At 33.3% G+C, this 17,725-nt stretch overlaps 1 protein-coding gene across 1 annotated transcript in view; it reads right to left on the bottom strand.

Moving 5' to 3' along the window:
* Window positions 1–320: 320 nt before the first annotated feature.
* Window positions 321–17,725, bottom strand: part of LOC131940954 (uncharacterized) — a 28,237-nt gene continuing 10,832 nt past the window's right edge. The window contains exons 2-5 of the mRNA XM_059299891.1: window positions 2,141–2,416; window positions 1,754–1,825; window positions 725–814; window positions 321–398 (exon numbers count right to left, since the gene is read on the bottom strand). Coding sequence (XP_059155874.1) covers window positions 345–398; window positions 725–814; window positions 1,754–1,825; window positions 2,141–2,320 — 396 coding nt within the window. The 5' untranslated portion in view covers window positions 2,321–2,416 and the 3' untranslated portion in view covers window positions 321–344. The remainder of the gene's footprint in view (window positions 399–724; window positions 815–1,753; window positions 1,826–2,140; window positions 2,417–17,725) is intronic.

Genomic DNA, 17,725 nt, shown 5'->3' with positions numbered 1-17,725 from the left:
TGAAATCATTTGGCTTGGTATAGGGATAAAATATTGAAGGGAATGAGAAATATACTAAACTAATATTAATTATTATAATATATTCCCTCTAAATTACAGTAAAACTACACTTATTTTCAAACACCGAGAATATCGAAAAATGAATTTAAATTTTTAATTTGATTCACTGTAACTGAATAAATAAACAAAATTAAAGTTTTGCCTGCATGATGGTTGGAAATTTATTTGGCAAATAATTCGAGTCAAAATAAAAAAAAAACAGTATTATTAAAAGATGTGATCATAACAGAATCAAATGGTATGTAGAGTCTAGTGGTTATAAATCGTAGTCTGTGCTACGATGCTCACGGGTTGAATTGTATCAAAAGTAGAAAATACGTGATGTAGGCCCCTGCGATCTGAAAAGACAAAAAAAAACTTAGAATACAAAAAACAGGATATGAAAAGGTGATTTAATTTAGGCAGAAACAGTGCTAACTTTTAATTTAATGAGATTAACCGGAAATTAATCTCCAAAGTAGTAGTAAAAAATTCCTATGATGTAGATTTAGGCCGAGTAGTAAATGAGAAACAAAAACATGTTTTTAATTAATTACAATATAAATCATATCCACGTTTATTATTTTTAGTGATTTCAATCAACTAAACAAACTTCAAATATCAAGAGAATTCCTAAAAATATAAAATAAAATAACAAATTGTTCGGAAAAGAGACATCACTTACTGTAAGCAGCGCCTCCTTGGTGATTGTAAACAAATCAAGAACTGTAGCCCCTATAGACGTGCCAGTCAGCTTTGATAGGAACAGCTGCAGCTAGAGTATAGGGGTAGATTGATTTGTTTAGGCCTATATAGGCATATATATATATATATATATATATATATATATATATATATATATATATATATATATATACAACATATACACAATGTACAAGCCTACAGTACAATGAATAGTGTTTAAATTATTAATTGACTCATTATAAATTAATTATTCCTAGAATTAAATAAGCACAATGTAATTTCAATTTTTTTTAAAAACAAACATTCTAAGTCATTGTGGAATTATGTTTAATTAAACGTTCGTTGTATAAAACAGTGATATAATGTGCTGTGTAATATCTCTCAGCTTTCATTCACTTGTTTTTTATTGGTTGTGGTGAGCTTTTCAACATTCACGTGTATGATTGTGTTAGGATATCTACATGTGTGGCTTTAGCTTGGACAATATGCTGTCGGGTGTATTCATGTATAGTTTTAGCTGTATTTATATTATATAAATGTGTCTTTGCGCATATGGGAGGCCGTTGCTCTATATTAGCGCTGTGGCTATATATATATATATATATATATATATATATATAAATATATATATATATATATATATATATATATATATATATATATATATATATATATATATATATATATATATATATATAGGTATAGATATAGATATACATATATATATATATATATATATATATATATATATATATATATATATATATATATATATATATATATATATATATATATATATAACTGTATACCTATGGCTGTAACTATACACATAACTGTATACATGCAGCTGTACTATAAATATATACATGTGCCAGTATGCATATTTATAACTATATTCCTGTGGCTGTAGCTATACCTTTAAGCCTGTGTTTCTACCTGTTAGTATACCTCTACTTATATGTAAGGCTATGTTTGTACCTGTATGACTGTGCTAGAGATCTCTACTAACCTGTATCGCCTGCGATGTGTCGGCCTTATCCGATGTCTCAATGGTGAACAATGCTTCTAATGGCTGGTGGGCCTTAAACATGTTTAAGAAAATAAATACGTCTGAGTTAGTAACATTAATCACGTTTAAATACAAATTAAAAATAACAGTTGTAAAAACCACACTCCTTAAAATAATTGTTAACTTTTTATTTTGCAGCTAAAACTGATAATTAAAGAGTCCAAAAATTTCAAGTGTTGATCTTATTATTTTGTGTCTGTAGTAAGCATTATAACATAACAATCTTGGTAATATAAAAGAATAACACCAGTAGATAGGTAATAAAATAATGATATTTATAATGATAATAATAGTAATGATACTGGTAGGAAATATCAAGACACTCACAGCCTCGTGAACCTGCGACAGACCAATAGACAGCGTTAACGCTATGAGAGCATTAAAGGTCAGCCAGAAGACGACCATCGCTATAAACAAGACCTCCAGCTTGGAGTAGATCAGCATGTACAGGAGGAAGCAGCAGCCGATGATGGTGGCCAGGTAAGTGATGGTCACAAAATATTGCATAAATCTGTTTAAAGTTTCTAAAAGTTGGCACAATCTTAAGTGGCATGTTCGTATTTCTTTCAGTTTTAGCGGGATAGTAGTAGCAGCTGCTTTTATCTGCATAAGTATGTGTTATAATTTATTGATAAAGTTTAATACAAAAATATGTTATACTAGGCTGAGGCAATGCATAAATTATAGTAAATAACTAGTGCTCTAAATTTCAAACATGTGCTAACTACATGATTGCTATTTTTAATAAAACGATTATGTAGTGTTTTTTTTTTGTAAAGTGTTTAATGACTACTACTCAAATAAGAATTAAAAAACATATAATTTTATTTTCTAATTTTTTTGAAATTTTGATAATGTACAGTAACTAAAATGACCACCAACTTCCACGTATTTATAGCTCATTTGTAAGAAGTTAAAAATGCGGTACCTAAATTGTCCAAACTTACCTGAGATTGTAGAGCTTTTGTGTGAAGTTTAAAATGTGCAATAATGAAATGGTCCATTAACTTACGTGAGTTTCTAGAAGTTTTGTAATAAGTTTAAAGTGTGCGGTAATTAAATGGACCGCACACAACACAAAAGTTGTGGCCAGCGACCAACATCCAGAGTTGAAGATGTGTAGAATCACGGCCAGGAACTTGCTCCAGCCGGACACCGGAAGTGGGGCGATCAGAATGTTCTCAATAACTGGCTGGTTGCATTAATTAAATACAAATTATATTGATTAAGCAAATTTACAGAAAACTTAGTTTCGTATAGCGAGCTATTGGTTTAGTCATTAGAAACAAATATGTACAACAAATAAGCCTTGACCGATGATAGACATAGAGCTAAGACACTAGATATGCAATACGGCCAAGTAACTTTCAGGTAGGAGTCAAGGTAATGTTTTGCTAAAGGTAGACCTGAACAGTTAGTTTGTAGAGTATATATTTCTAACATTAACCCTACCGTACGATACCCTTTTATACTCCACCTCACCTTAATCTACCCTACTCTACTCCACCCGATTATGCAGTTTTTTTTATTCTACTACATACTACCTTTCTCTTCCGTTACTTCAACTATCCCGTTAAGCTTTATCCAACAAACATTGTTATGTTTCCTAGTCTACCTATTTACCCTACTTTGCCCAACTTTACCTTACTCTTCGCTACACAACCCTACTCTATATAATTATCTTTGTTACTTTAACCTTATCAATACTGTACAGCAGTAATTTATATTTGCATAGTTTATTGCTTTGGGTGTGGTGTGAGGTAGGGTAGGACGGAATAAGACGGGAGGAGGTGGTGGCGTATGGGGACTGTTGTGGTGCTTGGGATGTAGAGTTTGATTGGGTGATGATTGGTGATGTTTTTGGTTGTGCTTTGAGGTTCGTTTTGTGTGGGTTGTGGTGTGTGTGGTATTACAATGTCGGTCAGTTTGTTATTGTTTTTGGGTAAGGTCTGGTGTTGGGTGCGTAGAAGTGTGTTTTACTACATAGCATAATATCTACCTGAATAGACAAGTCTGTGTTAAAAAATGTGATGAAGACGCCACAGTTGTTGACCACCATGAAGAGCAGACCTATAGTTGTCATGACAACGATGGCAGTCCGGCAGTTGGTGACCTCTAACCCCAGGTCTCGTGTGATTGGGTCGTTAAACAAATCCTTCCATTGTTTGTAGAACGCCCTGTTAGATAAAACAGTTGCCGGTTGTTTATTAAGAAAAAATCATTTTATTTCTTTAACATTACAAAAACAAGATATCTTTAACTTAATTAAAATAAAACGATATGCACACTATTGGTCCGTGTATGTCAGAATATCTTAGTATTACATTTGTTGTGTCTTTAAACTTTTTTTATAAGGTAAACTAGACGTCATAAATTATATACGTAGACAAATATAAAAGCTATACACATTGATTGTCTATTTCCAGCAACATTATTTGTTGAATGCATTTATCAACAGATTTTAAGTCAAGCTAATCTCGATAATGAAACCAGCATTAATGTTGTTTGTCCTTACAGCCACCCTGTTTCACCACTCTTTCATTTGCAGCTAATGCTGTACCCTTGAGTCAAGCACACAGAACAGTCTTATTAAGAAGCGAGAATTTACCTCACCCATGTTTCCAGCTGTTAAACGTGTGGGTTCCCTCCAGACTTGTATCCTCTACGCCCTGTACATTGTAAACCTGAAGTTGTTGTGGGGGAGGGGGGACGGGGACATTTGCCTGCGAGGATTCTACGTGTTTTAGGACTAAATTTTGGACCTTGCAATGGACTACCCAAATACCCAGCTGTCCCCAACAGTTTTCACATTCATATATATCATCAACTGCCTCCCGCCACGCCCACTAACATAGAAGATCACATTCTAAATATTTTCAATGCACTGAACTTAAACTATGACCTACTTTTTAACTGCAACTTTTAAATACCTATCTTTTGTATTCAGTTATTTTTTGGTAGGGGGGTAATATTTGTATTTATACAAAGGTATAAGATTACATTATCTTGAATTTGTCAAATGTAAAATGATTTCCAGTATCTCAAACAAATAAATAAATAAATAGCATAATAATTTGATATTTGTACATCATTTTTGATATTCAATTCTTTTCTTTTCTACGCGATTCCCTTCCATTTAAAGTGTTCATAATAGTGCGTAAAATTAGTGTTTTACAATGTGTATTCTGACCTACGTCTAATTTCTCATAGACCATTTGCTAATTTTATATCATATATTATCATAAAGCATATTCTAAGAAATTTTCACCGCAATGTGCCTTACGAAAAAAAATATAGTAAACTAACCTGAGAAGACTTTTCTTCCAACAAGCCATAAGAAGGCAGAGAGCACAGGCGAGGTTTTGGATGTACCAGTTGATCATTACCACATTGAAGATTAGACCTTCTGTCTTAGATTTTATGAAAAAACATAAAAATCTGCCTGCGTTTAGTGTCAGTAAAATGATGACAAAAATACAATAATATTTGGATAATATTCGCGTCCAGTGCCTTTGTACTTCCCGTTTTGATGTTGATGAAAACTTGGAGGCTGTGTGGTTGAGTGGATCGATGGTGGTGTTGTGGTGTGGGGTTTGAACATTTTCCTCGTCAGACTGAGGCACCACGGTGTTTGGGCAGTAGCCCTCCCAGTCGTGGTACAGGCCCAGCAGTTTCATGAAGAATATCACCGGTGCCAGAGACTTCCTGACGTTACAGCACACCGGAAGTCGCGTCACGCTGTAGTCGTTAGAAATGGTTACGTCAGGTTTCGGTTGAGATTTAACCTTTGCTCTCTTCATCATGTTCTTTTGTTTTTTGCCAAGCTGATTATCACCAACACTAAGATGAAACTAAGTAGATATAAATACAATATGTTACTGGTAAGAGGCTTAAAGATTCTGGTAAGCAAGTAAATAATTAATGCACATACATCCGATTTGAAGCCTTGTCCATTTTCTTGTTATAATGAAACACTTATTATACTACACTTGTTCCTTGGTAAAAGTTATAATCATAAAATAACAAAATGAAATCGCTATCACTGAAATCCTTCCAATAAATCGAATCGAATGATTGGATTAATCAATTCACCTTGATTAGGGAGCGTGATACGGTCTGTTCTGCTTCGTCATGTTGACATTCTAGGTTATTTTGTTGACGCTGTGCCCACCAGCACTGTAAGACCTTACGGGTACTTTAGTACAACCACTAGAGTTTGTCGGTTAGTCTATCAACACTAGAGCTTGGTACAGCCGTGTGAAACAGTTCCACCCAGACAGACTGCCGCATTATAAACAGTCTAACGCCAGTCTTAGATCACCTTTTGAATGAGGTGATCGTAGATTAGCAAACGCAGGTGTTACTTAACCGATGTGGGTACGTAAGGTGTGTCGAGTTTATTAGAGCAGAACAGATAGACCAGGAATTCTACAAGTTTGATTGACGATCAGTGGCGGTTATAAGATTTATAGGGTGTAGCGGGGTGTAGGGGGTGTAGCGGTGTGTAGCTGGGTGGGCTTGGGTGTGATGTGTATCAAGTCGTGTTGGTGATTATTTACCTAAATGATGTGTGGCACGGCCGCTTTTAAATATATCAGTTTAGATATAGGTAGTAAAGTAACAAGAAACACTAGACGGTTCTTAGGGAAGATACAATTTATCAGTTCTTGTCGTCTCTCTATATAGGCTAAAGGAATTACTTTTTGCCTACTGGTTTAAATGTTGCTATACTAAGGTCACGTACGCATCACAGATATGTGTAATTTAAAATCGAGTTTTAAACCTAACTTAATTTTAAAACCTGAGTATTCTAAAAAGCTAACGAGTACTCTATCACTCAACCTGTCCGTTTAATTACTTTTGACGATTATCGAAGTAAACCACTACCTTGTATTGAGTCAAGATTCGACTTCAGTGAAACATTTGAATAACAGTTACATACGAATTCGTTCCTTTGTTGAATCATATCCAATCAATAAAACCTCTCGATATAATTAAAATGTGTATTCTCGCTTTGCGTGAGCTTTGTCTGCTATTTTGTCTTTAAAAAAATTATTCCTTCATTTTACTTTTTTTTTATTTGACTCATATCTCCGTTATAAATCCAAAAGTGAAAGTGTTCATCAAAATTTTCAACCAGGGCTACTGACCTTCCATTGACAGTATTGAAAAGTATTGTAATATTTGCTTGTTGATGGATGCTATCAAATCAGCCTAACATACACGCTATGTGTATGTTTGTTTTATGGGGCTGGAATTTATTGATCTGATGCTGGGCTGGAATAGTGTTCAGTCTACAAACTACAATATTTCAGTGAAACTTTTAGTCTTATATAAGAATACATATATATATATATATATATATATATATATATATATATATATATATTTATATATATATGTATATATATATATATATATATATATATATATATATATATATATATATATATATATATATATATATATATATATATATATATATATATATATATATATATATATATATATTTATATATATATATATATACATATATATACTAGGTAAAAAGTTATACTTAAAATGTTACCTTATACATAACCCTTATACTAATACTTATCACTTCTAAACTTAACACAATTTCTAATTAAACGCGAACAGTTTCAATTAAAAATAGTAATTCATTCGTTTTATTCGCTTTTTTATGTGATGTTGATCACCTAGCTCAGGGGTCTCCAAACTTTTCAGCCCGAGGGCCGCATTAACTATCAAATATCAGTTCGGGGGCCAGAGTTTCTTCCATGCATCTCTTTAAGGTGTCGCAGTTCCCCGCACGCCCCCCCCCCACACCCCCAACGAAATATAATTTATATAGAAATATATATACATTTTAAATGCCCCCCTCCAGGAGAAAAAGTCTGAAAGAAACTCTGTCGGGGGCCAACAACACACTCGAGGTCGAAGTATGTTCTGCTTGGGCAAACACAAAAACCCACCCGCCATTTTTGTAACTTGTCTCTAAGGAAGTCATTCGCTTACAATTCAATGACCTCCAGCTGCAGTTCGTCTGGGCAACTGGCCACATTTGCTTCAATTGGGGTTTGAAACAGTCTCACTTCGTCTGCCTTGGAATCCTAGTCAAAAAACCGCTACTGAAACTGCAGCTGGAGGTACTTGACGATCTCGCATGCAAATGATGTGGGGAACTCAGCTGTTGCTTCAGTCATAAAGACCTTGCACTGCTGAAAGTGCGTCAAGTTGTTGCCCTGTACTTGTTCCAAAAACATGGAACAGCTGTCCAGCGACCCATTCATTGCAATTGAAAAATTGCGACACTTCTTAGCAGTTTTGACTATTTGAGTCACAATGTGTTTATCAATGTCTGCAATACGGAGGGCAATGGTATTAGCACCCAAAGCTACATATTCAAATTGGTATAAATTTTTTGGGCAAAGTTACTCAGCCACCTCTAATAAACATTTTTTTCCGTGAACAAAAAGATCTCCGCGGGCCGGGTGAGAGGACCTCGCGGGCAGCATCCGGCCCGCGGGCCATAGTTTGGAGACCCCTGACCTAGCGGATTAAATACACTTTGGTGGGACAAGGTGGATGTGGGTTTTTTTAAAAAATGAGGGGGGGGGGGGGGGGAAGCTGCCTTTCTTAGCGTAAGACTACTATGCAAATTCCCAGAATAAAGTATTATGAGGTGACTCTTAACCTTTTGTTTTTCCCCAAATAAACGCCATAATTGTTTAGTTGTCAGCGGTGTCGTTCTACGACCTCATGAATTAGCCGGGAGTATTGACGTGAGGAATTTTTCAATATATTGCTGAATTAGGAGGATTTCACTCGCGGTCAGTTTTTAGTCATCAATCCACGGTCGTATAAAGCGCCTAAAACGTTTTACCGTAGGGAACGAGAAATGTATTAAACATAAACTGCAATAAAAAAACTCATTTAAATAACTGTAAAAATGGCAATCATATTCAAACACTGTAAGTAAGGAAATCCATTTTAAAATTTTAACTTATTTTATTATGTAGCTAGATTATTCTAGCAAAATTATTGCTGAACATATATTTTGTATTGGCTAAACTATATTATGCATTAAAATTACTTGTGTATTTTTTGTTTTAAATCATAAATTTGTCTAAGTACTCATGGCTTAAATTGTATCAGTAGGAGAAAGTACGTGATGTAAGCTCCTGCGATCTGAAAATAAAATTAACGAAAAAAATATCAGGATATGTAATGGTATTTGAATTTTTGGTTACAAAGGTCTAAGCGTTAGTTCAATAGGCTTGAAAAGTCTATGCAATCATACAAAATTTTAATAAATCTTCAAAAAAATATGGCAAGCAATAAAAATACATTATTAACGTATTGATAAAATGTTCTTTAAGTATTGCGTGAGCTGCAGCAACGCGAGGGACGGGTACGCTAGTTGTTGATAAAAGAGTGTTGTGGTAATGGCAAAGGAGACATCACTTACTGTAAGCAGCGCTTCTTTGGTGACTGTAAACAGGTCAAGAACTGTAGCCCCTATAGACGTGCCAGTCAACTTTGTTAGGAACAGCTGCAGCTAGAATTCCAGAAAAAAATGTTTTCTTTATTGTGTACCATAGAATAATTTCTTCACTTTGTCATTAAAATACAAATCTGACCATGTAAAGTATAAGAGTAAACAGGTTATGCTTAGTGTGTAAAAAAAAATACAAAGATAGGAATTGCCGTTATCAACTTTTTGTTTGATCAAATTCCCCTTTATTTAATAAAAAGTACAATTACAAATTACATGTTCAGTACTAAACTGCAAGAAAAAGGAAACCTTTCATTTGCATTTGTGTAAGGTGATCATTAGAAGCAAAGGTTGTGGTGGAATTAGCAGTCGTGATCTTAGGTTGAGGCTATTTATTGTATCGTCTTTTTATTACAAGCTTTTATTTAACTCACTTCCTCTGTCTGTCTGTCTGTCTAGACGGAAACGCAGGAGTGAAAATTCGGACAGTTCTACTTGACCGATACGATTCAAAGTTAGCACGTGGGTCAAGACATGAAGACAATGCAATCTGAAACTAAATGTGACTTAATTGGATGCCTAATTAATTTTTTTATGAATTAATAAAAATTTGGACCGAATTAGTAGGCATGTCTAGCCAACCACACCACACGCGTCATCACCTTCAATAGCTGCGCCATCACGTAATGGCTGCGTTCAAAAACCATTGCGCGCCTACTGAACGTGATGTTCAGTAGGCGCGCAATGGTTTTTAGTCATGTAACTCTATTGTAAATAAAAAATGTAAAGTACTGAGAAAAAAATTCATAAGAAACGTTTTAATAACAAGCTTTAATGTAATGATGCACTAAAAAGTAGAAAATAAATTATAGACTACTATTTAAATAACTATAAAGAAAAGCGTGGGTGTCTTCCTTAACATTAGTAAAGGTATCCAATAGATACTAAAGTGACCCACGCTTTTCTTTATAGTTATTTAAATAGTAGTCTATAATTTATTTTCTACTTTTTAGTGCATCATTACATAAAAGCTTGTTATTAAAACGTTTTTTATGAATTTTTTTTTTGCATTGTTTGAATTGATTGTCTCTGTATCTTTATCTTCATGTACGTCTGTTGCTCGACGTGTAATGATGTGTTTGTACTTGTAAGTCTGAGACTCTATCTGTAAGTCTGTATCTCTACCTTTAAGTCGGTATCTCTACCTACGTGTAAGCCTTTGTATGTTTCTTTATGGATGTGCGAGAGTTCTCTACTAACCTGTATCGCCTGAGACGTATCAGCATAATCAGATGTCTGGATAGTGAATAAGGCTTCTAGTGGCTGATGAGCCTTAAATAAAATAAATGATTTTGAGCATGCATAATTATTTTTATATTGATTTAAATTATTTTGATTGGATGTGTTGCTAAGAGTAAAAATAAACTGAAGTGGTGATCTAATTATAAGTAGCAAAAGTACGAATATTATTATACTAAAAAACCAATATAAATAATAATAATAACACAAATTACAAGAAAAATAACAATACTACTAATACTACTAATACTACTACTACTACTAATAATAATAATGATAATGATAATAATAATCATTACCTTATTTTTATTATGATTAATATTATTACAATTACTATTACTATTATCATTATTATATTTATTATTTTTATTGTTTTTATTGTTTTTATTATTATTTTTGTCTTTTCTATCATTTTATTATTATTATTATTATTATTATTATTATTATTATTATTATTATTATTATTATTATTATTATTATTAGGCCTATTATTATTATTATTTTAATATTATTTTTCTGATTATTATAATTCTGATAAAAAATTTAATTATAATAATAATAATTATTATTATACTGATAAAGAAAAAATATAAAATGTAAATCACTCACAGCCTCGTGTACCCGTGACAGACCAATAGACAGCGTCAATGCTATGAGACAAGTAAACGACAGCCAAAAAAAGACAATTCCTATAAACAAGTCTTCCATCTTGGAGAAAATCAGCATGTACAGGAGGAAGCAGCAGCCGATGATTGTAGCCAGATAATTGATGGCCACTAAATACCTCACAAATCTGTCTAAAGTCGCTAGCAGTTGGCACAATCTTAAGTGGCACGTTCGTATTTCTTTCAGCTTTGTCGGGATATTAGAGGCAGCTTTTTCTATCTGTGTAACAAGGGGTGGTAATGTATTCATGATATTGAATGATTTATTTTAAAATCACTGGTAGGAGCTATTTATAAAGTATCATTAATAGCTAATGTTCAAATGTGAGATAATTATGTGATTTTCCTTTTAAATAGCGCAATTATGAAGTTGTTTTTTTTTCTAATTTTTTTTTTTTTGAAACATGTCGATAACTCCCATTTCTGCTTGGTCTTGCACCTAATAATTTGAAGTGCTGTTGGTTGTGGAAAAGGAAAAAATGGTTAGCAGCTTACAAGTTTTTAAAAATAATTCATTGAATATTAAAATATTAAAATATGTGATAATATATGGATTGGTAAAGCGATTGTCGTACTTTTGTGATAAGTTTAAAATGTGTACTAATTAAATGAACTACTTACGTACATGTGTTTGTAGAACTTTTGTGAGAAGTTTAAAATGTGCGGTAATTAAATGGACCATCAACTTACGTGAGTTTCTAGAACTTTAGTGATACGTTTAAAATGTGCGGTAATTAAATGGACCGCACACAACACAAAAGTTGTGGCCAGCGACCAACATCCAGAGTTGAAGATGTGTAGAATCACGGCCAGGGACTTGCTCCAGCCGGACACCGGAAGTGGGGCGATTAGTATTTTTTCCATAAAAGGCTGATGATAGTGAGGCAAAATATTTATTTAAAATTAATAAAATCATTATTTAAAAAGTAGTTTATTACAATATAATTAAAGAAAATCTTGTATCCGTTTTAATAATTACATATAAAAGTTTGTTCTGAAAACGTTTTTTATGCATTTCTTTTTTAATACAAAAGAGTCGCATGACTATTTTGTACCAAATGAAAATGAAAATGGTCCCCCAACTTTTTTAGTACATATTAATTAATTCATAAAAATTTACTCAGGCATCAAACTATGTAAACTTTAATGTCAGATTACATTGTTATTGGGTCTTGACCCAAGTGCCGAGTTTGAAAATAATTGGTCAGTAAGAAGTGCTAAAAGTTTGTTCGGCAGGTTCTTTCCATAACGACAGACGTTCAGAAAGGGAGACACTGAATTTTTAAAAGTATACTTTAAATTGTGTTTAGGGTATTCAAAATATCTACCTGAATAGACAAGTCTGTGTTAAACAATGTGAGGTAGACGCAACCGTTGTTGACCAGCATGAAGAGAATACCCACAGTTGTAATGATAACGATGGCGGTCCGGCAGTTGGTGACCTCTAACCCTAGGTCTCGTGTGATTGGGTCGTTAAACAAATCCTTCCATTGTTTGTAGAATGCCCTGTTAGATCAAACAGTTACCGGTTGTTGGCTGATTTTTTTTTCAAATATAGTTTAAAAGAAATCTTTTGTTTACAAACCAAAATAAAATAAACATTGAAACCATCAACTATTGCTAAGTGTGTGCCTGTCAAGACTTATCAAGAATAATCCAAACGTGTAACGAACCAATTATTTTACATTGCATTTAAACATTAAATTTTTCGATTAGAATAGAGTGTTCATTACAAATTTAAAACAAAATTGTTTTATTGACATTCCTTTTATGTATATTAAAAAGGCGAGCTTTTTAATATTTAAACTTAACACCAAAAACCAGTGCCAGCATGTCTATAGATTGCATATTTGTAAAAAAGATTTTTAAAAACAAAAATACCAAAGCAGTCTAGATTGATATATGATTGTTTTTTGTTCACATTCTAACAATACAAGTAAGCTCCTTAACGTTATTAACAATACAATGATATTTATGCTATATTAGTTAAAAAGCATAAACAGATACGCCAAAAGTTCTTTCAACAAATTTGTTAATCTTAAGGTTTATTTATTGATCCCAGACAAAGTATACCAGAAGAATTATCACACGGACAAATGTCCATGATATCATTCGCCCTGATATATTTTGTCCTGAAATCGTTGGTCCTTAAAACCATTTGTCATTCAGATCTTTTGTCTTTGAGATATTTCGTCTGAGATGTTTTATCTGAGATCATTTGTCATGGAACCTTCAATACAATGAACATAAATTGTGATATTTATTTCAATTGCTAGTTTAAATATTAGTTTATTTTTTAGGATTGGGTAATATATTCTATTAAATTGGCAATAAATATTATTTGGTTACTGAAAATAAAGCAATTGAATGTCGTTTTTTTTAAAGTCAAGTAAATTTTTTCACTAACCTGAGAAGAGTTTTCTTCCAACAAGCCACAAGGAGGCAGATAGCGCAGGCGAGGTTTTGGATGTACCAGTTGATCATTACCACATTGAAGATTAGACCTTCTGTCTTAGATTTTATGAAAAGACACAAAAATCTTCCAGCGTTTAGGGCCAATAAAATGATGACAAAAATACAATAGCATTTGGAAGCAAAGCGCATCCAGTTTCTGTGTACTTTTTGCTTTGAGGATGAAAATTTGGTGGCTGTGTGGCTGAAGGTGTTATTGGTGTCTTTGTGGTCAAGTGTTTGAACATTTTCCTCGTCAGACTGAGGCACCACGTTGTTTGGGCAGTATCCCTCCCAGTCGTGGTACAGGCCCAGCAGTTTCATGAAGAATATCACCGGTGCCAGAGACTTTCTGACGTTACAGTAGACCGGAAGTTGCGTCACGCTGTAGTCAGGTTTCGTTTGAGGTAAGTTGATTGTAGCCCTCTTCATATTCCTCGTTTGTTTGGTTGACAAGCAAAATAGTGCTCACACCAAGTTCGGAAAACGTAGAGATAAATATTATGTAATTCTCTAAAGAGGATGAAAATTATGTTAAATAAGTATCTAATTAATGCAATTAAAATCTATTGGAATCCATTTCCTTTTTCATTGTAATTATAACTACATAATACATTAAATTTGGTCTGTAGCAATCATTGAAATCACAAAATAACCACATCACATCATAGTCTCTGAAATTTGTCAAATAGAACGAATATTATTGAACTGATTGATGACGTTGTTTTAAAATGTAACCCGCCGGTAGAATTTTCGCTGTGTCATGTTGACGTATAATTTGTGTTGTTGACACTGACCATTAGCACATTAAGAGCTAATGGAACACTTGCTAAACTAATGCACCACAGTTTGGTACAGTTGTTGGAAATCATTTCAGTTTATATGTATTATATTATACTGGCGCTATAGAAAACGTTTTGAATGGAACTGATCAAAGTTTTTGACGTAACCGATGTTGTTAAGTAAGGTGTGATAAGTTTATTAGAGCAGAACAGAAACCAGGAATTTTTAAGTTTAATTGACAACAGGTGGCGGATACACATCACCCAGAAAAGAAGAGGGTTATGTATATAAAAATTAATAATTATCTGCATATATGGTGTGTTGTAGTCCAGCTTTTTATCTCTTGTAAATAAGGGGACAGTGTGGTCGAATGTTAGAGCATATGACTGTGAAACCCGAGTTCGAATCTAGATTCAAGTACTTACAACTGAGTCCACTCAGCTCTAATGGGTACCTGACTTTGGGAAAGTATTGGCGGCTGGGCATATTGCTGACCACACTATCCTTTCATACGCCGAGTTTCAAACAAACAGGATAACTCTATTTTATTTGCCTCAAAGACAGTCATGTTCGAATAATACTAAATAAGGGGATTATTTGTAACAATTGTTGCTCAGACCGTTTAAACGTTACTAAACGTTGTTCAAATACGCATTAGATCTTGGTCTACTTAAAGGTCGATCTAGGACTGAATTAAATAACAATCGAGTTATTTATCATGACACTAGGTCGTTCCAGTTTTTCTGAAAATGTGCAGGTCACTCTTATTAAGTAGTTGTAATTTAACTTCAAGGGAGGTGTGGTCATATTAGAACGGTTTTGGAGAACCTAAAAGTGTGTTCCTTTTATTTATATTTAATCAACACAAGCTGTCGATTTATTCTAAATTTGTTTTCTGGCATGCATTTTCATCTATTAAGTACTAGTAAACGTAATTTAACAATCTAGCAATCACGCTGAAAAAGTACGAGTGTTCATCAAGTCATTGCCCTGATAGATAATGTTTCATTGATCACATTTGCCTGTTAAAAGTATCCTAATATTTGCATGTTGACAGTGAGCGTGAAAGCAAAGCTATGTGTACATTTATTCTATGGAGCTTTAAGATCATTGATCCGATAATGGTCCGCATTCGTTTTTTACGTTACCTGCAAACGAATGTTGGGGCTTTAGATGCCCTGGGAGATGAAGAAGTCCGAAGTATAAAGGTGCCAAAAATGGGAAAAAAATTATTTGAAGATTTATTAACTATTCGATTTCGGATTGAATTATTGTTGAAAATATGTATCGACAGTTAGGCTATTGGCCCTTTCAAAACAGTAATCAATGTGACGTAGGAATATGCCAATAGTTTAAAAAATGCTGATTGTAAAGGTACATAATAATTGTTATGTTTGATACGAACAAAGACTACCTAGGCAAGTGAAAACAAGGGCGGCCAAAAGAAACATGTCGAAGCTCAATGGAGAAAGAGTTGAAAGAAAGAGGCCTAAAATAACATTCCAGGAGTCAGAGGGTATAGTTAGAGACAGGACAAAATGGCACTCCACTGTGTGTTATTTGGCGTTCCCAAAAAATGATAATGGTAACATTAATGCTTTAATACTTTTTAGTTTATTTTGAATCTGGTGATTAGCTTAAATTGGACATCGGGTAGGTGATGAGGTTTGTATATTTTATACGTATTTAAAGCTAAGAAAAATGTAGATGAACATTTCTTATTGAATGAAGTAACGTATTAACATGTAACCATCATGGTTGAGGGGTAAAGCAGCGACATGAAGATTTTCCATCATAGGTTAAATTTCATGGGTTGAACTGTGACATCACGCGTAAAATTTTGACATGATGGATTAAACTATATCATAATGGGTTGAACTCAGACATCATGGGTTAAAATGTGACATCATGGTTGACAAACGTTGAACTATGACATCATGGGTTGAACTATAACATCATGGGTTGAACTGTGACATCATGGGTTGAACTGTGACATCATGGGTTGAACTGTATCAACAGGAGGAAATACGTCAAGTAAGCTCCAGCGATCTGAAAACAAAATACATAATTATGTACAAGATTTGATACATGCTACCACGTTTACAACTTTATACTTTGTACTCGTTGTTTAGAGTACAATTTGTGACATATGTACCAGAGGTGATTTTAAGTGAAAATGGTTTTTTTTTTTTTTTTTATTTTTATACTGTGCGTGGTACCATGATATTTACATGTGATCTGTTGTTCTTGATACAATTACAACATTATAGAATCTGAAAACCTTAATGAAACAAAAGCAGCTCGTTTCTGTTTAATTAGTTTTCTGTTTGATTAGTTTTCTGTTTAATTAGTTTTCTGTTTAATTAGTTTTCTTTTTAATTAGTTTTCTGTTTATTTAGTTTTCCGTTTAATTAGTTTTCTGTTAAATTAGTTTTCTCTTTAATTAGTTTTCTGTTTATTTAGTTTTCCGTTTAATTAGTTTTCTGTTTAATTAGTTTTCTCTTTAATTAGTTTTGTCTTTAACTTGTTTTCTGTTTCATTCGAGATGGTTTGAAAAAAAACGGTCTTTGCTATTTAAACAAAAATGAAGCTACGCAATTTTAGAAGCATCATTATCCTCATGTATGTTGTTGAGACATCACTTACTGTAAGCAGCGCCTCCTTGGTGATTGTAAACAAGTCAAGAACTGTAGCCCCTATAGACGTGCCGGTCAACTTTGATAGGAACAGCTGCAGCTAGAGTATAGGAGTAGATTGTTTTGTTCAGTAGCTATCCTATTTTAATGCTTAATTACCTTAAGAAAAATAATATTTCCTTGTACCGACTTATTAAACCGCTCACGTTAGGCTAAAAGAAACGAAACGTAGAAAAATTAAAAGTAAATTCTACAATTTTTGTGATAAAAAGTTTAATTAACTTTCATTGTCTCAAATTTACATACTGTTTTCTAAAGTTATTATGCCAACTGCTAGTTCACTAATTTGGTATGGCTGGCATACGGTGCTACCAAAATCTACTTCGATATCCTTGTCAGCATAATTACATTATTGCCTTTAGCTTTGGTTACCTATATTTTAATTGGCTGATGGTTATTCAGTATTTAACGCTATTCATTTTGCTATACCAGGAATCTATTTGTATGTGAATAACTACGTACAACACTGTCAACCTACATGTTTGGGTATGTTATACACTCACCTGTAATGCCTGTGAT

The sequence above is a fragment of the Physella acuta genome, unplaced genomic scaffold (genome assembly GCF_028476545.2).
Source record: "Physella acuta isolate Inbredline_101_S28 unplaced genomic scaffold, ASM2847654v3 ptg000335l, whole genome shotgun sequence".
Classification (NCBI taxonomy): Eukaryota; Metazoa; Mollusca; class Gastropoda; family Physidae; genus Physella; species Physella acuta.
This window is presented reverse-complemented; position numbering and strand designations above follow the sequence as displayed.